At 39.0% G+C, this 24,941-nt stretch overlaps 1 protein-coding gene across 2 annotated transcripts in view; it reads left to right on the forward strand.

Moving 5' to 3' along the window:
- Positions 1 to 24,941, forward strand: part of DSCAM (DS cell adhesion molecule) — a gene marked incomplete at both ends in the record, with an annotated part of 750,196 nt that overhangs the window by 446,903 nt on the left and 278,352 nt on the right. For both annotated transcript variants that reach the window (XM_082839812.1, XM_082839811.1), the window contains one exon: positions 20,890 to 21,168. In XM_082839812.1, coding sequence (XP_082695938.1) covers positions 20,890 to 21,168 — 279 coding nt within the window. The remainder of the gene's footprint in view (positions 1 to 20,889; positions 21,169 to 24,941) is intronic.

Below are 24,941 nucleotides of genomic sequence, written 5' to 3' on the forward strand. Positions count from 1 at the left end.
AAACCAACCCCAGGGATAAAAAGAAGCCAAGTAAAGACCATCGGTAGGGAGGGTGGGAGTGGGCACCAGATGGAAGGAGGCTGTCAGGTGTGGCAATCAGATCAGAGAGGCAGAAAGCAGAATGCCCTCCAGATGCGAGATGATATTAAAACCAAAGAGATCTATAAAACTTACAACAGCCAAATGATCAGAGATAGAGATGTGCCCGGCAGTCTCTAATGAAAGCCTTCCAGATGACAGATTAGATGTCTCCATGGACCCCACCATATGAGAATATCACGCACTAAGAAAAATTTGATTAGAAAGACTTTAAACAATGGATTTACCAAGAAGCTGGGAATACAGAACTTGCTAAAGAAATCTATATTCCACTGCTGTGCATTCATTGTAAGTTAATTTTTTGTGCACATGCCTGGGCAGAGGAGAGAGTATATACTTTTTGTTAATCGTTGCTTCAAAACATGCTTTCTTTTGTTTTAAGGAGCAATGTCTAAACTAAATATAAATACAGTTGGCTATTAATACTGCAGTATATTCCACCTTACTTTTATTGAATTTTATCTTTTGGGGTAGACAAATGAAACTGCAGATACTGCAGGCTGAGTGGATAGGGTTAAGCCTGCTTAAACCTGTGTAGGGCTTCCCAGGTGAAAAATAATAAATTCTGGACTCCTATATGTCAACCTAGGGCATACTTTTTGGAGGGAGTCATATTCACGTGCATTGCACTCTAGCAAAGATATTTAGAGTAATTCGATTTAAGATACCACTTGCATTTCTTGCTTAAAATGACATCTAACTGTCAACATACAGTAACAGTTATACACCATTAACGATCTTAGCCTTTCCTCAGATGTCAGTAGAAAGTCGTAACCATATTAACTTCTGAGCATTTAAATTTGAATTTTAAAATGTTTTGAAATGAAATATGTAAATTAAATCACACTCCAGTGGTCAGGTTTGTAGCCCATCAAAGCTTTTAAAAAAATTAATAACCTTTACTATTTTCAATTATGGTAAGGATTATGATAAGGGAGAGATAAGACATCAACTGAATTACAGGAAAAGACTGAAATTTTTGACTCTCCCTGTGGAGCAGGATTGGAAGACAGTCTTCCTTATTTTATTTATATATATTCAGCTCCATTACCTTTGTGATTAGACTACACAGTGAATACTGTATTCAGATCATTTTAGAAGAGCAAATATAATACCTCAAAAGTTTGCTTCATTTGGAAGTGGGCCCACTTGTTTCCATTAATAATGCTGCAAACTGTAAAACTAAACCATTTTTATCTTGTTTCCAGGAGGTTTTTCTTTAACACTAGAGTAGTGTGTGTGTGTGTATGTGTGCGTGTGTGCGTGCGTGTGTGTGTGTATGTAGATGACATTTGGAAACAATACTATTTTTCAGTCATGTCTTTTTTGCTTCTTTATTCCCCCTTCACTTATTTTGTATCGTATGACTTGGGAAATTTTAAAAAAATCAAAGATTGATATAAATAACATTTTGATCATTAGTAGTGCCTGAAACTTAAGAAGTTCTGAACTATATTAACGAGAAGCGCAATTTTGCTTCCTTCAAACATGTAGGGAGGAATGAATGTCAAAATCCCTTTTTTCACTTCATTTCAATTTAACAAGCAGTGTTACATTTAACACAGTGCAGAGCTCTTCCTGCCTCATTTTAGGTGCCACACTGAAGTTGAACAGTGCCCAGTGGAGTGTTCTAATTGCTAGAGACCAACACAGCCAGGAAAGTTAATTGGCTGCTGGATAAAAATGTCACCTTCTATTTGTATTTACATAAAACTTTGTCGTTTACAAAACACTTTCATAATTGTAATCTTAATTAATACGCACAGTGAGTCTGTAATGTAGGTAAAGCATCACCGGAGAAACAGAATAAGAGAGAGCAGGAGGCCTGCTTAGGATTGTCCAGTAATATAGTCAGGGCTCAAATACACATCTTTGCTTTCCAGTACCACCCCACAGTGTGTCTTTGAAAAGTAATTCACATTGCAGTGGGAAGCCAAGATTGAAGTAAGGAGAAATTAATTCAAAGTACCTGGGAAGAAAGCTGTTTAAAAAATCAAGAAAGGAGATTATCTTAGAAGTAAGGGTATGAGCTATGGAGTGCCTAACGTAAGAGAGAGGGAGAATTAGTTAAATTGAAAAGAGGGAAAGGAAGGAATGGATTTGGTGAGTGAGCATGGGTAAGAACCAGAGGACTCCAGAAGTTCTAGTCTGGATGATGGAAAGTCCAAGAGGGAGAACCTAAAATATCTTATGAACGGTAGGCTTAGTATCATGTGTCTGTGGACCACTATTCTGGATTCAGACCAGGGGAACTTTGATATAAGAATTTGGGGAGTGGGCTGAAATTAGTAGAGAGCAGTGGTTGAAATTGTAACTTGGCAAGTGTGTCTAAGAAGCATCAAGCTTTTGGAATTGTATTTTATGAGTTTTTTTAATGAACGTTTGCCAGCTTGTTGTATTTTTTTAGAGTCCACGTATAAGTGATATCATACAGTATTTGTCTTTCTCTGTCTGCCTTACTTCACTTAGCATAATGCCATCCAAGTCTATCCATGCTGCTGCAAATGGCAAGGGGTCATTCTTTTTATGGCCGAGTAGTATTCCGTTGTGTATATATATGTATAGATATCACATCTGCCTTATCCATTCATCTGTTGATGGACACTTAGGTTGCTTCCTTGTCTTGACAATTGTAAATAACACTGTGAACATTGGGGTGCATATATCTGTTTGAATTAGTGTTTTTGTTTTTTCAGATATATACCTAGGAGTGGAATTGCTGGGTCATATGGTGGTTCTATTTTTAGTTTTTTGAGAAAAAACTACAATAAACTAGTGAGCAAAATAAAAAAAGAAGCAGACTCACAGACATAGAGAACAAACTAGTGTTTACCAGTGGGGAGAAGGGAGCGGGGAGGGGCGATATAGGAGTAGGGGATTTTTCAATAAGATTATTATGGGATTATATGAAATCATGTGTGTGAAACTTTTGAAAATTATAAAGCATTATAAAATTTAAAGAATCTTTTATTCGATAAAAAAGTTAAAAAAATTATATTTGTCAATAATGAGGTGAGATGGTGATGCTAGAAAGGAAATAAAAGCAGTGACAAAATTCACTCTTTCATATTTCATTTCATTTTCTAAATGTAGCACTTCCCAGTTCTAATTCGAGACAGATTTTTATCATTTCCTGCTTCAAACTGATGGAAGAGTTAGGTGTCGTTGACAGCATTTCCGACTCATGGTCGTGACCCTTTGTGTTCTGCAGCCTAACTGACACACTCTTCTGCACCATCTGGCAGAAAGATCCTGCTGTCACTGCAGCTTTTGATCATAGGGTGCATCTCACCTCGTCTGTCATCCTAGCGGCCTCACAGAGCTACTGTTGGTGCAGTTGGGGAAATGAACACCCTGTTAAAAATGGTGCTGAGAATGCGTCTGCTTTCCTCCACCTCTCAGTGAGCGGCCAGGAACGTAGTCTTCTAATGACATCATCCTTCAAGGGCTCCTGACAAGCTAATGTTGCTTGGCCCAGGCAGAGCTGCAGCTCTGTGCACGGAAACAACCTTGGCAGTGTCACCCACTCCCACTTTGTGACTGACGTTTGCTCATTTGCTCTTCCAGCCAGAGCACCATCAACCTCCACCAGGTTCCAAACCCAACTCTGTCAGGGATGAAGAGCCGCCTTCTCTTTATCACTTTCACTTTCTTCCACTCTCCTCTCTCCAGCTACTGGAGTCATTTATAATACTGTCCATAGAAAACATAACATTTCGGGGTTATTTTTCTCTTTTAGGTGCCTCATTAAAGTTGAGCAATGTTTAATTTAAGGTCCTATTTGCTAGGGTCTTGTGTGACCATAAATTTTAGTCATTTGCAAAATTCTTGTATTGATTTTCAACAACTACTTAGAGAGTGTACAGTTTATATTGTGAGTAACATGGGAGAAAATAAAGCTGGTGGGGGAACATAAAGGCAATACATTAAATGTGTAACACTTTCGTGGTAATTTATGACTTCAAATGGGAATTTAAGTTCTCTTTGTTAATGTAACATCCTAATGTGGCAAAAGAAGGCCGACTGTGTGGCGAATTTTCGCCATCCCTCCTTTGTGAACTACCAAAGGCGCACTCACGTCTGAATGTGCTTAAATGGCTGTAGTTTCTCACCTGACCTGAGGAGAGGTGCTCTCACGCTTCCACAGAAGAGAAGTTCTTTACTTTGGTTAGGGTGTCAAGGCTGAGTTCCAAACTCAGCTGGAGCACTTGCCTTCAAACAGATTTGTCCTGGAGATAGGTTGCTTTGTTATTTTTCTTCCAATCTGGAAAATGAAGCCTTTCTCTTTTTTTTTAACCTGTTTCTTGTTACATTTTAATTATTTTTTATTTTTAAAATTAATTTCTGTTGGAGTGTAGTTGCTTTACAGTGGTGTGTTAGTTTCTGCTGTACAGCAAAGTGAATCAGCTATGCGTATACATATATCCTTTCTGTTTTGGATTTCCTTCCCATGTAGGTCACCATGGTACATTGAGTAGAGTCGCTCATTAGTTATCTATTTTATACATAGTATCAGTATTGTATATATGTCAATCCCAAACTCCCAATTCCTCCCACCACCCCCCTTCCCCCTTGGTATCCATACATTTGTTCTCTATGTCTGTGTCTTTATTTCTGTTTTGCAAATAAGAGAGGGTGTGGAGAAAAGGGAACACTCACGCACTGTTGGTGGGAATGTAAATTGATACGGCCACTATGGAGAACAGTAGGGAGGTTCCTTAAAAAACTAAAAATAGAACCACCGTATGACCCAGCAATCCTACTACTGGTACCTTTCTTTAAGGAAACACTATATTAGTTTTTTTTTTTTTTTACAAATAACATCTCAAATTGGTTTCCTCTAAATAGACAAAAAGAAAAAGAACATGTATTTGATTTGCTATGAAGTCAAAGAATGCAAATTTTTATTCAGTTAAAATTAAAATTGTGGGAGAAATAAGGTTTTACAATACTTGTTATGCATGTTAGACACAGGGACTCCAAGAAGGAGAGAATGAAGTAGAGATGAGAAAGGAAGAAAAGATGACAAGAAGATTACTCACACTTTCACTGCCTGACCCACAGTCAATCTCTCTGGATATACACACAGTTGTATGTGCACACAAACACACGCAGGGAAAAAAATTCCTTTGGTAGTGCTTAAGTGATAATGCCCTGATAATATTTTAATCAGAAAAATTTAAACTCATTAAATATGGACTAGTACAAATGCAAGTAATTGTCAAAATATATAAGTTCAACAGAATTTGTAGTTTATGCACATGCAATATATAACAAATATTTATTTTATTACATTTATTTATAAATATAAAGATATTACATTCACACATAAAGTATTCGTATGTGTTAAAATCATGTGTAAATATTTATGTGTGTTATATTCAAATGTAGATGGACTTAAGTATATATAAATATGCCTACATATGTGTAAATAGATGATACAAGGATAGAACCTTAGGGATATAAATAAACTTGGGGTTCATCTAGACCAGCATCCCATGTGATACTCAACCTGCCCTTCGACTGTATTCAAATTTTTCCAGACTGTCTGCACGGGGTCTCTGCAGTGCCCCCAATGAGCTCTAAGCCCTTTCTGATTCTGCTTGGCCATGATGATCAGACATTTCTTCCTCCTGTTGAATACAAATCTGTCTTCTCTAATTCTTCCTCTTCTTTCTGGTCCCATTGTTTCCTCTGGGGCAGCTCAGAGGAACTCTCCCCCTTCCCCATAGAAACTACCCAATGTGGGCAACGATGAGCCACTGCCTTCCTGACTCACATCTTTAACATCCTCATTCATTCAACTGTGTTGTGTACACCAAAGCTCAGAAACTGGTTTCCTTTGTAAGGACACATGGATGTGTCCGTCTGCTCTCAGAGAAACAAGGCTTCTAGGAATTGTCTAATGTCTGAAAGAGGGAAAAGAGAATATCACCTCGATCCTGAAGATAAGGCTTCTTTGTTACAACCCATGTCCCCACTGTTGAGACGTTCCTTTGGGCTCAAGAGCAAAAACCCAGGTGCTGATTGGTCAGATGGGAACTTTGTTCTGTTTTGTCAATATTTGGTTTATACCACACCTTTATCATCAGTTCATACAAATTCCCTATTTTGCTTTATCTTTTTTTTTAAACCATTCACCAATTCTGGTATTGTTCTTCCCTATTTCCATGCCACATATTTATGTTTACTTAATGTATTTATCTTTTTTAAAACTTTTTATTTTATATTGTAGTATAGCTGATTAACAATGTTGTGATAATTTCAGGTGCACAGCAAAGAGACTCATCCATACATACACATGTATCCATTCTCCCCCAGACTCCCGTCCCATCCAGGCTGCCACATAACATTGAGCAGAGTTCCCTGGGCTGTACAGTAGGTCCTTGTTGGTTATCCATTTTATATACAGCAGTACATGTCGATTCCGAACTCTATAACTATCCCTTCCCCCTATCCTTCCCCCCAGTAACCATAAGTTTGCTCTCTAAATCTATATGTTTCTGTTTTGTAAATAAATTCATTTGTATCATTTCTTTGTGGATTCCACATATAAGGGATAGCACATGGTATTTCTCTTTCTCTGTATGACTAAAATTAGAGCTACCATATGACCCTGCAATACCCCTCCTGGCCATATGTCTGGAGAAAGACATAGTCCAAAAGGATACAAGCACCACAATGTTCATTGCAGCACTGTTTACAATAGCCAGGACATGGAAGCAACCTAAATGTCCATGGACAGAGGAATGGATATAGAAGATGTGGTGCATATATTTATCTTAAATACGCTTTCTATGCCCTTATTAAGATAAAGATAAAACCATAAAAGTAAACACTTAGGTTGTCTCCTAGATCTTTGACTCTATATATGATGCTACAATGAATATCCTTGTAGATGTGCCTATATGTAATACTAAGTATAGGATAGGAAATAGAATTGTTACATCATAGAATTTAATTTCACTAATGACCAAATAGCACCCTCCAAAGTTCCTATACTAGTTTATGCCGCCACCAGCCATGTGTAGAAGGTCACAGTTCCCTATATCTTTGCCAATAATTAATATTATCTGCCCTTCTAATTTTTGCAATATAATGGATGTAATGTTTATTTTAATTTCTTCCATCACTACTGAGGTTGAGCGTCTCTTTGTATTCTTTTTAGGTACTTGGGTGTCCCATCTATGAATTTCCTTTACCCATTTTGCCATCAGTCTTCCTGCTATTTCTTCCTGCTTTGCTATAGTTCTTTAATGTAAATATGAAGCTCTTGTTACTTATAAATAGCTGTGAGTATGTTTTCCAAGGTCTCTTGGCTCTTTATCTTTGATTGTCTTCATTGGGATCTGGTTTAAGAAGACTCTGGGCTCATGGAAGACCCATGCCTACATTTTTTTTTCTATATTTGCTCTACGTTTACATTCCACTGTCCACATTTAGGTCTTCAGTCCACATTGAGGATTAGGAATATAGTAGAAGTGGGTGTCCAATTTTTTCTTTGTTGATTGAGTCAGTATTCCTAATATAATTTATTAAATAACCCATGCTTCCCACTTTTCTACGTATATCAAGATATCACGGTGGTGTGGACAGAAGTCATTTTCGTTCTGTGAAATGTATTGGAACTTTCTTCATGGATGTTTCATATATTAATAAATGTCTGTTTTTTCATATATTTGTTGGGCATAGGTTTGTATGTGTTAGATTAAATTTAATAATTGTGTTATATCTCATCTCTAGCTTTGCCAATTTTTTTATTACTTTCATTGACCAGTGATCAAAGTGGGCGTTAATATTACCAAATGTAATTGATTTATCTATCTTCTGCTACAATCTCTGGTAATTTTTTGTCTTGTAATATCTATTATATGATTGAAAATTACTCTTCTTGCCTTCTTTGTGCCTGGTAGATCTTTTCCCATTTCTTCAACTCCTGCTTTTATGTAGCTTTTCATTCTGTGATGTTGCTTGAACCCAGTTTTTAATCCAGTGTGTGTGTGTGTGTGTGTGTGTGTGTGTGTGACTTTTGATGCGTGTTTAACACATATATGTTCACTTGAATTGATTTTATATCAAAAGTTGTTTTAGTCAGATTATTTTATATTTTCCGTTTACTCTCTACTTCTTGTTCTCTCTCTTAACTTGGCACTGAACGGGATCACTCAAGTATTGATAATTAGGTTTACAAAAAGATCTGTTGATACTAAGTGCTCATAAATATGTTGCAATCATATCTCCAAGCACATAAACGTCCTTGTACTAACTATTCACTTCAGTGAAAGAATTTGTTAATTTCTTCAAGAAAGAGCCAGTTGCTTATGATGTGTATTAATCTGGGTGTGGCAATAAAATACCTTGGTTTTGCTGACCTGAATCTTCCAGGTTGTCCACAAGTGATAAAAATACTTGGAAGATTTCACTCTGTACCTTTCTTTCAAAGAATCAGAACACGTCTGCACTGAAAGCCATCTTGTCTGAGACTTATCAAGAGGAATTAGAGACCCCCAAAATTGAGGAGACTCATGGAGGGACACACAGTTGGCTGAAAGTGTAGAGAGGGGTCTGTATAATTAGTTTTGCATAGATCTATGCTGATATGAATATTGGGTGGATGGAATATAGAGGGACATATCTTTCATTGGTGTATATTCATGCATTTAACAGTATCCCTCCTTCATTATATCACTAATTCAATGCCTGAAATTTGCCAAAATAATTTCACTGACTTACAGCTTTGTTGAAATATCATAGTTACCTTTTTATATCCTTGTCTTCTCTATGACGTATTTCATAAAAAAGAATACAGCCACCTGAAGTCAGTTACAGTTAATAAACAAGCTTTTAAAGAAGGATGACCTTTTCTAAGCCAAGGTCATGAAAAATATTTCTCAAGTAAATACCTTGCTATTACTAGCAATTCTTGTAAAGAAGCTAATTGGGAAAAGAAGGTAAGCTTTAGAACGAATGCCAGCGATTTTGTGAATTTTGGCTGTCCTTGTCATTTAGCCTGGCCGTCATCACCTCTAGTTTGAGTCCCATGGCTTTGACTGCACTAATAGTCCATAGAAATAAAAATAAAATAAGTGCAACCCATCTGGAAGAGTCTTTTCTCCACCTGGGTTAGTACAACAGGAGAGCTATGTTTCATTTTCTTGATGCCATTATGATTCAAATGGCTTTTCTTTAAATATTAGAGATGCAAGTTAGTTTAGGTTAAATCAGAAAACTACTCAGTCTTATTACCAAGTCTCTATGTAACCATGTTATTGACCCCAACCAGGAGAAAAGTAACCTGCCTATCTATCTCCTCAGTCCAAGGTGACTCTTATTGTTAAATACAGAAATTCTCATGAATTCTGCAGGTGTTCACCAGTTTAAAATGTTAAAGAAACTATTTATTTCAACATAATATGGTTATGGCTACCAAATGCCTTCCATGAAAATCCTTGAAGAAATGTTTTATATGGTTAAAAACTAGAATCCCCTGAAAAAAACACCCAATTCCTACCCCTATATCCCACTACAGGCATCTATATAGGTGGTCCATTTTTCCTGAGAGTGCTTTGGAAGAAGATGCTGTCATGTTTCTCATGGCTCGTTTTAGTGTTTTATTTCTGAAAATTTCAAGCAGTTTGTCTTCTCTTTATATCTAATATGTATCTTTCCAGCTGATGAAAACAACAGTTTCTGTTTATCTTTATTATAATTCTACATTATGCCTTAAGGATTTTTTTTTCTTCCTAAAATGTTTTAAGTGTATTTTCTCCCATGGACTTAATTGGTATTTTAAAACATTTTAAAAGTTTCTCTTACCTTTATACTTATGTTGTCATATTTATGGCTCCGTAGTTCTTCTCATAATCTGGTCGTCCAAAATAGGCATCCTATGTAAGAACGACCTTGTTTAAAAATCTTAGTAGGAGAGTTAGCTACACTCATCTCTGATTTATTCCGAAGTTACACTATTCTTATGTCAACTGTGCTATTCTGTTGGGTTGTATTTAGCTTATGAACCCTACCTATGCTTTTGGCGTCATCTACTGGGAACCCATTATCCAGTGCATGCAGTATGTGTACGTGCTTGGGTATTTGTGTGCGTGTGTGTGTGTGATGTTTGCCAGGTTTTCTTGTGTTTTTAAGTTGAGCCTTCTGGGATTTCTTGGGTTCTAATTCAGATATTGGCATTGAATTCTTCCTCAGTTTTGTACTCTTGGACATACATTTACTGAGCTTGTGAATATGCACAGCCCCATGTTAAAGGTAAAGACGGAAGTTCCGTGCTGAGCACTGGCTGAGCTTAGGGCAGGTAAATGAGTAAAACAAACAAGTGAATAAACAGATACAGACTTTTTGAAGGTAATGAGCAGCATTCTTTTTTGAATTTTTATTTTATTTATTTTTTTTTTGTGGTACGCGGGCCTCTCACTGTTGTGGCCTCTCCCGTTGCAGAGCACAGGCTCCGGATGCGCAGGCTCAGCGGCCATGGCTCACGGGCCCAGCCCCTCCACGGCATGTGGGATCTTCCCGGACCGGGGCACGAACCCGTGTCCCCTGCATCAGCAGGTGGACTCTCAACCACTGTGCCACCAGGGAAGCCCGAGCAGCATTCTTAAAATTAACTTTTCAAACTATTTTTTCCCTTGCTTCTGTCATCCCTTTTCTGTTCTGCAGGAGAATAGGAAAATACTGAAAATCACGTACAGAGGGGTCTTACTAAAAGAGAACCCAGCACACATGATAATTCTCCCCTGGTCACAGTCCAAAATGAATAAAAGCAACATGGATGGATGGATGGATGCAGTATACAGAGGCAGTATTACAAACAGACCTGGTTTTGTTATGAATAGTAGATCAATTTTATTTATTTATTTAATTTATTTATTTAATTTTATTTTATTTATTTTTTTTTTTGTGGTACGCGGGCCTCTCACTGTTGTGGCCTCTCCCGTTGCGGGGCACAGGCTCCGGACGCGCAGGCTCAGTGGCCATGGCTCACGGGCCCAGCCGCTCCGCAGCATGTGGGATCTTCCCGGACCGGGGCACGAACCCGTGTCCCCTGCATCGGCAGGCGGACTCTCAACCACTGCGCCACCAGGGAAGCCCCAATTTTTTATATTTTTGATGAGGCAAACTGCTGCAGGTTGTATTCTCCCAGGAGCAGCCTCTGAGATGGAGTTTGGTGTGCAGGATGTTTACCGGGGAGGGTCCTTACCATCAACACGTGTGGAAGAAGGGAAATGGGGAGGGACTGGGCACAGGGAGAAGATGTGCCGGCCCATGACAGCCTCATCTGACTCTACAGGGGTCTCTGGAGTGCTCCTTCAGGGTTGTTCTGAGTTGGGGCAAAATCGCCCTCTTCGCTCACTCATTGGAAGGGCCTGCACTTGGGTGAGGGGATCTCTGCAGCTGAGATGACCTTTGAAGTAGCTGAAGGGTGCCCCCTGAGGTCACTCGCAGAATCTGGGGCTCATGTCCTTGAAGGAACCTGGGCCACGTATCTTCACGTACATCAAATCCTACCACTTATGCAGATGTTAAATAGCTATCGATGTGCATCTTAAATACCTTTTCCTAAAAAAAGTAGTTTTCATTAAATTGCTCCCACTTTCTCTAATAACGCTAGTCCAACATTTCAAATAGGAGATGAAAACTGTCACAGTGTAGGGCAGTAACATCATTAGACTAGATGTATTGTTACCAAAACAATTTTTAACTCAAAGAATCTCTTTGATTCCTATGATTTCTTTAGTTTATTCAGGCCAGATCGGTGCATCTACTGTTAATGAGATCAAATAATAATAGGATGGTCACCGCCAACACAGGGTTGGGGTCAGTGGAAGGACCTCTAGACAAATAACTATAATACATGACAGGAGGTAGCAAGTCTTGAGGGAAGTGGCACAGGGTGAGAAAAAAATCATTTCAACTAGCGATGGGAGAAGAGTGGGCAGACAAATAAGAAAGTCACTGATTTCAGCACAATGCCATCAAAGAAATATATGGGAGGCGTTTTGGAAGTAGGGAAGATGGACATCTAGCTAGTTCTGGGCATAAACTCTGGAGTCAAAAACAAGGTTTCCAAGAGAAACTGAGTTGAGTCTCAAAGGGATTTATAGCCTGAAAAAATCTCCAAAGCAAGTAACCGCTGAGTTGAGTTTTCACACTTTAAGCTGGTGGGGGTGAGAATGGACACTGCTGGGGCGGGGGACAGAAAGAGGGACAGGGTGCAGCCCTTGACATTCAGAGTCAATGTGGCTGAACCAAAGGACACTTACTGTAGGCAAATGGTGTGAGTCGGCACAGAGACAGTATCAGATCTTGTAGCGTTCGGTGCCTCCTGCGCCATCCTAAAGGCAGCAAAGTGATAGAAGCAGAGGGAGATACAAAATGTTTTAGAAAAACTAATCTGATTGAGGTCTATGAGGTGGATTGTACTTCAGAGAGAAAACAAATGGGAAGACCAATTAGGACACAACTGAAAAGTTTTAATACAATATGGTGGGAGGTATGCATATGGCTGATTCACTTTGTTGTACAACAGAAACTAACACAGTATTGTGAAGCAATTATACTCCAATAAAGATCTATTAAAAATAATAAAGATGATGGAAGAATGCTTGGGGAAAAATAGAGCCAGATGCAAGAGGTACTGAGAGGTGGAGTAGACAAGACATCACAGCCAGTGTGAGGGGTTGGAGATAAAGAGAAATGTACAGCTAGGAATATTATACGAAATCGTATCGTATCATATCATACTATGTTATATTATAAATAACATTAATGTAATAACTTATTATTCTGAGCTTCTTGCAGCTGGGAGATTTTGCTAGAGAACTGAATGAGAGGCTTAGATTAAGGGGAAACACGACACGTTTGGTTTGGGATTAGAGATGCTTCTGGGCCATCCAGATGGAGGTCTTAGCGGACAACTGAACAAGTAGGCAGGAAGCTTAAGAAAGAGTTTTGGATGAAGATGTTGATGAGGCAAACCACTGCATCGCGCTCACAACTGGCAGGGAGGCTGTAGGTGAGACTATCAGGGAAACAGCGGGAGGGAGCCAGGCCAGGGCACTGAGGAACAACGTCTCCATTAGTGAGGGGCACAGAGTCTTCCTCTGAATCGCTGAACTATTTATTTAAGGTTTTCAATCTCCTGCTTACTTTGTGTGAACTTTTCAAATGGAAGAGGCACCTACCCTCATTATCCCTTTGCTATGGGATCTATGAACTCTTATAAACTCTTATAAACCATCCGTCTAGGATTTATAAATACCCATAAGCAAGCAGAGATGGTGACAACATTTATTATTCCTGAGAATACATTGTTAGTTCATAGTAATATAGAGAGATATATAGATAATTTCTAATCACATTGATCACACAAACATTGTGTAATTCAATTCTAATAATTGAAAAAAAACTAGCACCTCATTGGCTGTATTGGACCCTTTGTTGAATAAAATGAGGACAATATTCTATATGGACAAAATAACATGCATTAGGAAATAATACCAGAAAGGAACATAGTTTCCACTCCCTGTAAAACCTGCAACATAACCTGAGAAAAGATGTGTTTTATCACAGTAATATCTGCAGCAGATGGTGTTCTAACAACAGCAGGACCAATGGGAAGCAGGTGCTCACCTTGAGCGAGAATTGGGAAATTCGTGTATATGATTTTGCGTGTTGTTTGTTTCACTTGTAAACAGGCCTTCAAGTCACGGCAGGTGTCTTGAACCTGGGACTTTCTGAAACTGGGGTAAATATGTGTGATTGGTTCCCCTATTGTTTTCTGTCCATGAAGGAGAATGTTTATCACTGAGAATGTAGCCAGAGCTGAGTAATCTCGGAAACTCCAATTTACGTTTCTGCTATGACACCTGTCTTAAAGAGTTCTAAGCCAAACAGGGATTCTTCTCCTGACCTGAGCACGGCTTAAATAATTCACGGGAGTGAATTTCCCTAAATGCACCCAAACCGCCTACTTAAATAACTCAGCCACAGAAATTTAAGTGTGGTCATTTCAATCTCTGGCTAAAGAAAATCTGTTTATTTTTTTACGTTTTATATGGCTTGGGTTGTTGAAAATATGCCCAGGATACAGCTCCCTAAGGGAATTTTTAGAGGTGGACCCTGAATGCCGTCCTACCACACGGGAGAGACAATGACTCACTCCTCTGCCTTTCCCACCCAGCAGCAGCGCCAGAGAGCACCCTGCTGGCTCACTTCCGCCTTTTATTTCTGGGTCAGTGTTTGGGTGTCAGTTAATATCAGTTCATATTCAACCCCAAGGGAGCTTAGAGAGCAAGGTCAAGAAGGGCTTGCAGAGAAGCCCACATCTATGTGCACATGCTTAAGCCTCTGTTTATTTAGCACCTGCCGGCTCCCAGCAATGCCCTTCTTACTTGTGCTTTGTACCTTCCTGAAGCTCTGGAGGGCTCTGGTCATGCCCTTCTCACTTCAGCAGGTACAGGCCAAGGACCGGCAGCCCAATTCGTGGCGAGCCAGAAGCAGCTCTGGCAGAAGTCGCTCAGCTCAGGGGAACAAGCTGACGCAGTGGTTCAGAGCTGGCACCGGTGGCCGTACCTGAATAAGCAAGGCCAGGTCTTGACTTTATCTACTCAGCTTGCCCTAACAGCAGGGGGAGGGGTGGCTCAGCGGGTCCACTAGTTAGAAGTCCTGGGCCCCTAGGACATGTGGCATGTAATATGTGTGCACGGAAAATACTTGTCGTTGTGAGAACATGAATGCAAAAAGAGTAAAGAGTGATAGGTATAGAAGTAGGTATATTAGACAATCTTAGAGGGTAAAGGATCTTGGAAATTATACTCTAGGAACACTTGGAGGTTTTCAGGCGGGTTTTGCATTTCAGAACACTTTGGTGATGGATATGTGGGAAATGCATTTCAGGGAGAATAAAATAATTATTATTTTGATACAGGTGAGAGATAAGAGAGGACTCTTGGCAGTGGAAGTCGGAATGCATAGAAAGGTCCTGATTCAAAAGAGATTTAGACCAGGAAATCTTGAGGGATTTAGTGATTTATTAGATGATACGATTGAGAACAAGACAGAAGTATGCACGCCTCTCAGTTTCTAGATTTAGTGCCCAACCACTTGGGAATTGCTTAGTCTGCTCATTCAGTCACCTCATAAACTTCATGGGCCCCAAGACTACTCAGCCTGAATAGCAGCCTCACCTTTGTCCTTCCCATCTCACCATCTCATCATTGTTATGTCCTGGATGTATCTCTCTTTGTATTCATAACTTCAGGATTGGCTAATGTGCAAAATGTAGACACATGTTCATCATCACCTCTTAAAAGGTATTTTCAAAAACTATTATGCAGTTAAGATGTACAAGGCACCATTTATTCCACTAGTTGTGGGAAGTAAAAAAGATAAACTCGATATATCTTCTGCTTCCTGGGTCACCCTACTTAGGAAACAGCCTCATACATAGATCACTGTATTCACGTGTCATATATTTTATTATAAAATCTTGAACAACAGGCTCTTGGGGTGGATGGAGAAAGATTTTAATTGTGTTGTGTGAACAGAATGGAGGACTATATCACATGGGGCCGTAATCTACAATTCTGTACTCTAAAGCATACTGTAAAGTAGCAGAATTGGACAAAGAACCAATTCTATGGGTAGACAGTTCATTAAGCGATGTGCTCGACCCACAAGTCACACGTGTTCACCAGCCTCACGGTTTTTGAGCCACAGCTTGTATTTGGATGGACAGTACAGAGCCCTGAGCCTACGCAGGTTCTAGGCATCCCTGATGGGCATACGGATTCTAAAATGGGTGTGTAATTGGGACTGAACTCTCAGAGATCAGCCATGAGATTTGCATTCCCACAATGGGCAGGATTAGGAGATGCAATTTTTGGAGACTTTATGAAACATGTAAGATGTTATAAAAAGAAAATGTCTTAAAGGATGGGAAGAAAGGGCTTGTTAAACAGAATGGAGAAGAGGAGCTAGAAAGATGAAAATAACCACAGCCTTGACTCAGAATACTTTGGCCTGAGGCAGCCTCCCTGAGCAGCCTGATACCAAAAGCTGTCAACCTGAGACTTTTGTATGGAGACTCACAGAGTTAAATTACCAGTGGACGTGAAATGACGAAATGTTGGAATTGATGGAATTCTATATGGCAATGGAACTAGAGCCTTGTATGTCTCAACATGCATGCAATGTATCTGATCTTCCCAGTGAATTATGGGCCTTGGGACAAAAGAAAAAAAAAAGAGTTAAGAAGAGGAAAGGTAGAAGGATGCTAACCTGAGCTACTTCTAGGTACCACCTGGGCTCTGGGGCTGGCATGTTACATAAAGCCTTCTCCTGACAGTCATGAATTGTGTCACTGTCACCGTGTTACACATGAAGAAATGGAATCATAGAGTTAAAAAATAACTGGATCAAGATAACACTGCTAACTACTCAAGACTGGCCAACACACAACTATGTTTTTTCAGTATGTCATACTCCACTCTGGGCGAGGGGGAAAGTAAAACTTGTTTTGTCCCCTGTGAAAAAGAATATCCAGTTAGTTAATTTTTGAGGGACAAGACACAGAAATGTATTAGCCTCATTTAATGTTCTTGTTAAGGGTTTAGAAAGAATAAGAATCTAAACTAACATTTGACAGTATTCAAGGGCTCTGCACTGCCTCAGAGAAAGGAACCCCCAGCATTATGTAGAATAAAATACACAAGCCTGGTAAGAAGTGACATTTAGCAGATATTTATATACTTTATGAAGGACGGTTACATGGAAACCTGCCGCAGGTCGCATTCAGAATTTCTGCTCCTGTATTGTTACAAGGTTTTACTGTCAGTAAGATTCAGAGAATTTACCTTAAAAGGTGACATAATGACTCAGACACAATAAGCAATGTGCCTCAAACAGGTGATTTGGCTTCACCAACATCATTACAAGAGTTTTTGAATAACTTGGTTTACTTTTTGCCTCTAATTTTATATCTTATACATGTAAAATATAAGATTCTGGACCCCTTAAAATATTTTTAAGCATTTTGTACAGCAGACTTGTGTTTCGTGGCTGAAGCAAGGGAGGCAGCACATGTAGTAAGAAGTGACATGACACACAGGTCTTTTAATTTGTGTTAAAAAAATAAAGTGCATCCCAATGTAATGTGGCAGGCAAAATAAGAAGTTACAAACATGATTTGACATTATTCTGGGAAAATGACTTTTCCCTCTAACTAAATTCTTCCTTTCATCATGAAAATTTTATTTTAACTATCTTGGATAGTTTCTGTTTATAAATACCTTTTAACATATTTTAAATATTATCTTTTTCCCCTGTAATATATTAACAATAACTTATGAGTCAGATTCTTAATTATGCACTATGATATTGTATTAATTGCAGAAAAGCTGGCTATTATGAACAGAGTGCCCCAGCAAAAAATGTCCCCAGGTGCTGTGTGTGTTGCATTGTATCTACTCTTTGTAGTTTATGCTTCGTTTCTCCCCACCTTTACCTTACCAATTGTGGCTTCTTACTGAGCCCTCATCAATATGTCTGAATTCTCAGCGTCTGGTTTAGACCAAGAAGGAGATAATAAGGGTGCCGCAGAAGTTTAAAATACAGTGTTCAGAGAGAGGGATTATCCTTTGAGTTACGTGAGTGAGGGTTAGTGCCTGGACTTTCTGACCTTTGTTTTTACTGGTTTGGAATCTTCATTTCCAGCGGTGTCACTTTATACCTAAACGTTTTGAAATTTACTTCTTTAACTATAATTATACTTCTTACAGTTCTATAAACCAGTGAATTACATATATTTTAGAATTATGGAAAGCATGAATTTTTAAAAATTGATTCAACTGTAGCTACTTCTTGCCTCTCTTCTTCAGAAATAATATGCATATGCCCTTTCTCTGTCCTATAACTTTCTTCTGCTATAAAAAGACACTCTTGTATTTAATAATTATTAACGGCCTACAGCCTATATTGTTTTCTTATTAAATAGATAGGTCAGAGGTGCTACATCTTATCTTCCTTTCTTTTTTTAAAAATTTATTTATCTTTATTTTTGGCTGCAATGGGTCTTCGTTGCTGCTCGTGGGCTTTTCTCTAGTTGCAGCAAGAGGGGCTGCTTTTCCTTGCGGTGCGCGGGCTTCTCATTGTGGTGGCTTCTCTTGTTGTGGAGCACGGGCTCTAGGCGCACAGGCTTCAGTAGTTGTGGCTCGTGGGCTCAGTAGTTGTGGCTTGCGGGCTCTAGAACACAGGCTCAGCAGTTGTGGCACACGGGCTTAGTTGCTCCGTGGCATGTGGGATCTTCCCGGACCAGGGCTCCAACCCGTGTCCCCTGCATTGGCAGGCGGATTGCTAACCACTGACCCACGAGGGAAGCCCTTATTTTTCATTCTCGATCTGGGGCTTAGAAAGTAAGTCCTTATATATTTCTTGTCCGTATTGTAACTAATAAGGGAAATGGAGTCCTTTCCCTTGCCCACTAATGTTTCGTTTAACCGTTCTGTTTTTTTCCTCATATTAAAGGCTTATGAAATAGAATCAGTGCTAAGAAACCAATTCAGGTGCATGTGAAAGTCTGTGACCCCTGTGCTCATTCACTGCTCACAGCAGCCCCTCTCGTTTTACAAATAAGGAAACTGAGGCACGTAGGGGTGCTCATGACTTTAGTTAGTAGCACAGCTGAACTTAAACCCAGGTAGTCTGGCTCCGAAGTTCTTATCTTAGAAAAATGATCTGCAATTCAGATAAAAAGCACCAAGCCAACAATGAGTGCTTAGGCTGGTCTGAGTAGACTCAAAATTAGGTTTCTGTGTGTAAGTAAACCAAAGAAGAAGAAACATAGTTACTTTTTATTTTTAAAATGTCAACTTATTAAGTGTTAATACTTAATATGGAGTAAACATTCGTAACACTTGGGGCAAGATTTAGAGAAATACAAGCACTTTTGCTACAACTTGGCACTTTGCCTGCCTAATGACAAACAACTGTGAATAAACACAGTGTAACCCAACTTGATCTATGCAGGGTGTAGGCTGTCAATATTTATTAAGCATAAGAATGTCTTCTTATAGCAGAAAAAAGTTACAGGATAGAGAAAGGGCTCTCCTTTTCAAGAACAGAGGCAAGAATTAGCTACAGAGTGATCAGAATTTAAAAAGAAAACAGAAACAAAATTCATACTATCCACATTTCTAAAATATCACTAACTCATTGGTTGTAAGCACCAGGTAGAACCTCATCCTGAGATCTTTTTCTCTTAGCGTCAGCTCGACTTGTTGCAGACCCAAAGCTCTAACTTTACATTGAGGAGCCGCAGCAGTTTTGACATTGCATATGCTTGTCTGTACTTTCAGCTGTTTCCTTGCTTGCTTGTTGTTTGTTTCTCTCATAAAACCTAACATGAGTCACCTGCTTACTAACTCTGACTAATTTGCAACTTTGCTAATGACTAACTTGCAATTCTAACTTCCACCTTCTTTTGAAAGCGTACAGGAGTAGTAATAATAATATTAACTTACAGAAAAACCACTGCTATACTTTGTGGACATCCACTGCCTATGACTACGAATGAAAGCTCCACTGGGTACAGATGGTATATCATGTTCATTGCTGTCTGACCAGCACACACAGTGCAGTATTGAGCACGTACCAGGTGCTCAGTAAGCACTTCTTGAGTGAATGAATGAATGCATGAATGGTTTCCGTTCAGATGTTTCTCAGCTGGATCCCTTTTGTCTCCCCTGAGTTGATAATTGAAAGGAGACTACGACTGATTTAAAGAATAAACTTTGCAGACATCCTGCTGTTTAATAACTTCATTTTGTAAAATCACCTAATATAATAACTGGTTTATATTAGGTTATTATTGGCTTAATAATCTTAATAATCTATGAATAACTACCCCAAAAGGCTTATAGGAAGAGGATATTGATAACTAGCCCATGACTAGTAAGAAGGATGAATAAGAATTTATTAGGGAATAAGAAGGATGAATAAGAATTTATTAGGGAAATTAAATCAAAAAGAACATTCCAGACTGAGCTTCGCTGTGTCCAAGACTGGCCAAGCTGAAGACTATATAACCTTATCTTCAGTAGCAACACATCTCCACAACTCAGAAAACTGGCCACAGACCAGTTCATAACTTAAGGTCATGCGCAAGGAATGTGTAAAATTGAGGGGTGCAGAGTAATGATGCAATTATCCTAACACAAATCTTTTAAATTAACATTTGCTATTAGTTGGATGTTAGGTATTAAAAAATGTTAACAATTAAACTGGAATCTCTGCTTCTTCAGTAAGGTTAAAGTATTAACAAGATGTGGAATGGATTGAAGAGGGAACAGTAATTGTACTCCTAATATTAGCAAAGCAGGAAAGAAATCTCTTGTACACATTATTTTTAAAAGCTTCCGAGAGAAAACCAAACCCAGGTCCCTCTTTCATAGTATTTACACTGAAAAGTGCAGAATCTGAAATGTTTCCTTTAAAAATGATTATTGAATTTTAAAAAAAATTATCAAAATAAATGTGATTAAGCATATTTGCTGAAGTACAAATCAAGCCATGCTTTTCATTTAGAACAATGAGAAAATTCAAATAACAAAAGAGCACAATTTCAAATCTTCTACCAGTTCATATACTTTTATGCTATAGCAGTGATTTGTATTACTCTTTCAATGTCATGCAAAAGGGTTAAAGAAAAAAATATAGAGTATTTACACAGTTCATTATCATCTTTCCTCTCTTACTTTTTCTTTTCTTTTCTTTCAGTTCCACCTTTTATCCAACCTTTTGAGTTTCCAAGATTCTCCATTGGACAGCGGGTCTTCATCCCGTGTGTTGTGGTCTCAGGGGACCTACCCATCACCATCACCTGGCAGAAGGATGGCCGGCCAATCCCAGCGAGCCTCGGGGTGACCATTGACAACATTGACTTCACGAGCTCCTTAAGGATTTCCAACCTCTCCCTGATGCACAACGGGAATTACACCTGCATAGCCCGCAATGAGGCAGCAGCTGTGGAGCACCAAAGCCAACTAATTGTGAGAGGTGAGGAGACACTTAGGATGCATGGCACCTATGCAGTCAGATTCAACATAACCAGAATTCATAAGAATTCCCTGTCATCCCGTTCAAATACACACACACACACACACACACACACACACACACACACACACACACACACACAGCTGTAGAAGCCAGCTATGACCTCCCCTAAACTCCAAGCCAAGGTGTATTTACCTAAAATGTGAAGTTTCAGAAAATTAGCAGAGAAGAAATAAATGTGTGAATGAGATGTGGCGACCATGGGATTTAATTCTTGAAATAAGGCTTCCCTGCATTAGCCCAGTGACTTGTGAGGCCCAAAATCCATGAGCTCATGCTGTGTTGTATTTATTTTATATAGCACTTTTTATATTATCATCTAGATTGATGGCTTTTAAAAATATTTGCCAAAGCCATATGTCACAGTTTCTCTGAAGTCAAAAAATAGTAGCTTTTTATATTTTTTTATTTTAGTTTTAGAAATGTGGTTTTCTTTGTTCCTCCCTTCTGTTGAGCATTAAATGTCTATCTTGGAAGGGTATTGAAACATTTACTAAATTAAGCAAAGTGTGACAATATTTATGAAAAAAACTAAAATAAGATGGTTTAACTTGTAGAAAACTTTGCCAGGGCTCTCAATGCACCTAAAATGTAAGCAACAGTCTTATTTCAAATCTCTTTGCAAGTCAGCAAATTCCCATCAAGGTTCACACTTGCCATCTTCAAAATGAGGAGCTAGTGTTCTCCAGTGTCTGTTGAGCATGGATGTTCTGTGACTTTATGGTTCTCCTAGAGTTGTAGGTGTTCATCTACCAGTAGAATATTCATCCACATTGCAAAAGTAACTGTATGAAATTAAAGATTTATATTAATGTTGATTGTTTGCATTTTAAAGTCCTTGAACACAGGGCTCTCACTGTAATTGTCAGGAGGGGATGATTTCCATTACCTGCCAGACAGTCAATAGATGTAAGCAGACTCTTTCTTGAGCAATAGGTTCCCATGTCCTTCCTCAGTCCTTACAACTTGTCCACATGACCCCTCTCCTTCCTTTCTTGTTGAAGAGTAATGCTCATTCTGTCTACTTGCCAACAAAATAAAGTGGAGCATACTTAGAATTCACATGAAGGCACCAACTTTGTATCTGTGAAAAAGATTTTCCCTGAGTGAGTACGAAAATCTACCTTCAGTTAGATACAAAACAAAGGTACAAATGGCCTTATGCTAATAAAATTGGGATACATGAAATGTTTTTTCCCATTTTTGAAGATGTATAAAAATGGGAGCCAATCTAGTACTGCTTCCCAAGTGTTTTCTTATAAGGAGAACTGACTCTTACTATCATTTGTGAAGGGCAAAGCAGTGAGTACATTAGCCTGTCTCCGATATAATCTGCTCTGAAGGATCCAGGTCAGAGAACAGAAATGCTACATAAAAATGTACATGAGTGTTCTGTGAACCACTTGCCTTCACAGGAAATGCAACCAGACTTTTTTTGACCAAGGCAAAGGTCAGATGACCTGGAATTGAGCCTAGCCAATCAGGATAATGTAGTGGATCACAATCTGATTAGTATCTCCGTGTGGTTGTTTTTTAAATATGTTAAATAAGGTTCTGTGAAATTAACATTAAGTCACTAGTTAGGTGATATAGCCCTGAGAAAGGAAATGTGCTTCACAAGCAGGTCAGTAGCTGGAGAAGCAGTCAAGGACAAGGTAATGTGCGGGGGCAGTGGTTCACAATCCAGGCTTCACCATAAAATCTCCTGGGAGATTTAAGAAAACACTGATGACCATTTTCTGGTCCTAACTAAGCCCAACTAAATCATTATCTCTGGGAGTATATCCATTTCCCAGATCTCTGGGGCATTATCCTTTTTTTTTTTTTTTCAATTCAAAATCACCTGTTAGTGGTTCTTGAATTGTGTCACACATTAAAATTATGTGGGGAGCTCTAAAAAATTCCTGATGTCCAGGTTGAAGTCCAATTAAATAACCATCATTGGACATGGGACCCAGGCACCAGGAATTTGTAAAATCCCTGGGTTGATTCTAATATGCAGCCAAGTTTAAGTCCAAGCACCCTGGGTAATTTGAATATGCAGCTATTTTAGAAGTCTGGAGTTTTTTATCTAAATGCAAAGAGGGGCCATTGGTGACTTTAACGAGGCTAGTGGCATGGCCTGATTTATGTTTTTAATCATAACACTAGCAGCTGTGGAAAGAATGGATTGGTCCAGAAAGCAAGTAGGTAAGAAGCTATTTCAGAAGTCGAGGCAAGATAAAAAGCGCCTTGAGTCAAGGTGGTCACAGTCAAGGTAATGAGAAGCAGACAAATTTGCAATACGTTTTGGAGACAAATCAAACAAAGCATGTATATATAGTGAATGTTCCAAAGAGAGAGAAAGAGGAATTGTTAAATGAAGTACATATTTTGCCTAATAAGGTAAATGAAAGTGTCTTCTACAGAAGTGGAGAAGATACAAGGAATAGTAGTTGTCACAAGGGAAAGAATGATGTGGGAGAAACAAGAAGGTCTAGACTTAAGGCATTCCAAAATTTAAGTTTCCAGAATAAGAGGAGGAATCAGCAAAGGAGACAGGAAGAAGGAGCAGTCAGTGAAATAGGAGGAAATCCAGTGGACTGTGGGGTCCTGAAAGCAAAATAGGAAATAATCAAGAAAGATAGGTGATAAAGTATATCAAATCCCACTGAAAGTAGAAAAAGAGGAGAACCAACAATTGCTCATTGGGTTTTAGGAAGATGGATATTGTGTGTTACCTTGTAGAGTGGCGTGGCTGCAGTGAATCCCTGATTAGTGGGGCTTGAACAAAGAAAGGGAGATGAATGTGTGGGAACTCAGGAAAATACAACTATTTTTGTATTTTCAGGAATGTGGGTATGACAGGAGGCGAGGTGGACATGGGGCAAGGGAAGCTTACATGCTGATAGGAATGAGCCAATAGAGAGGAAAAAAGTATGTGGCAGGATAAAGAGATAATTACGGGATCCAAGTTCTTGACTTAGTTAATTGGGTTCTTTGAACCAGTGGAATATGTACAAACTAGTGTAATAATAACCTTAGTGGGGCTCCAGAAAGTAGAACCAACAGAAATTTCAGTGAGACAGATTTTGAGTCAAGTAACTTAAAAGATAAATATAAAATTCATCAAATGGGGTCATCAGAGAGTAACATGCAGTGGATTTATCCTCCTACCATCAACAATTATAAAACTGGACAAAACTTTATAAAGTAACCATTTTCCAAATACGAAACAGGCAGCACAGGGCTGTGGTCCTAGACAGGAGAGAAATATATGAGTTAAGCCCCAAATTCACCCCGTATTTTTTGTTGGTGCACTTTCCAAACCATGGTAGACGGATGCAGAACCCAAATAGATAATGGTGATTTCTATGGTGAAGAAAAACAAAGAACCATTAGAACCATTGAGGTGCTGGATATTGAAGGTCAGAGTACTAGAGAGTGGGGAGCTGTTCAAAGAAAGATTTCTAAAAATCTGTATAGGGCTCCCTTTGGGTCTTTAGCTTAATACTACACTTGACATGCATAGGGCAAGACCCTATGAAATCTAGCAGAGAACAACTTCCAGGAGTATGTGAGATGAATAAAGCTTCCAGCAGTCACACAGTCCTGAGAAACTTTGGAGTTCTGATTAGCCAGAGTAGAGAACACACAGGGAATTCAGTTAAAATCTCAGAAGAGGCCACACACTAAGAGAGGCCTAGTCTAGCCCTGGGATAAGGCTACTCTAG

The sequence above is a fragment of the Leucopleurus acutus genome (genome assembly GCF_964270905.1).
Source record: "Leucopleurus acutus genome assembly, chromosome: 5".
NCBI classification, from domain to species: Eukaryota; Metazoa; Chordata; class Mammalia; order Artiodactyla; family Delphinidae; genus Leucopleurus; species Leucopleurus acutus.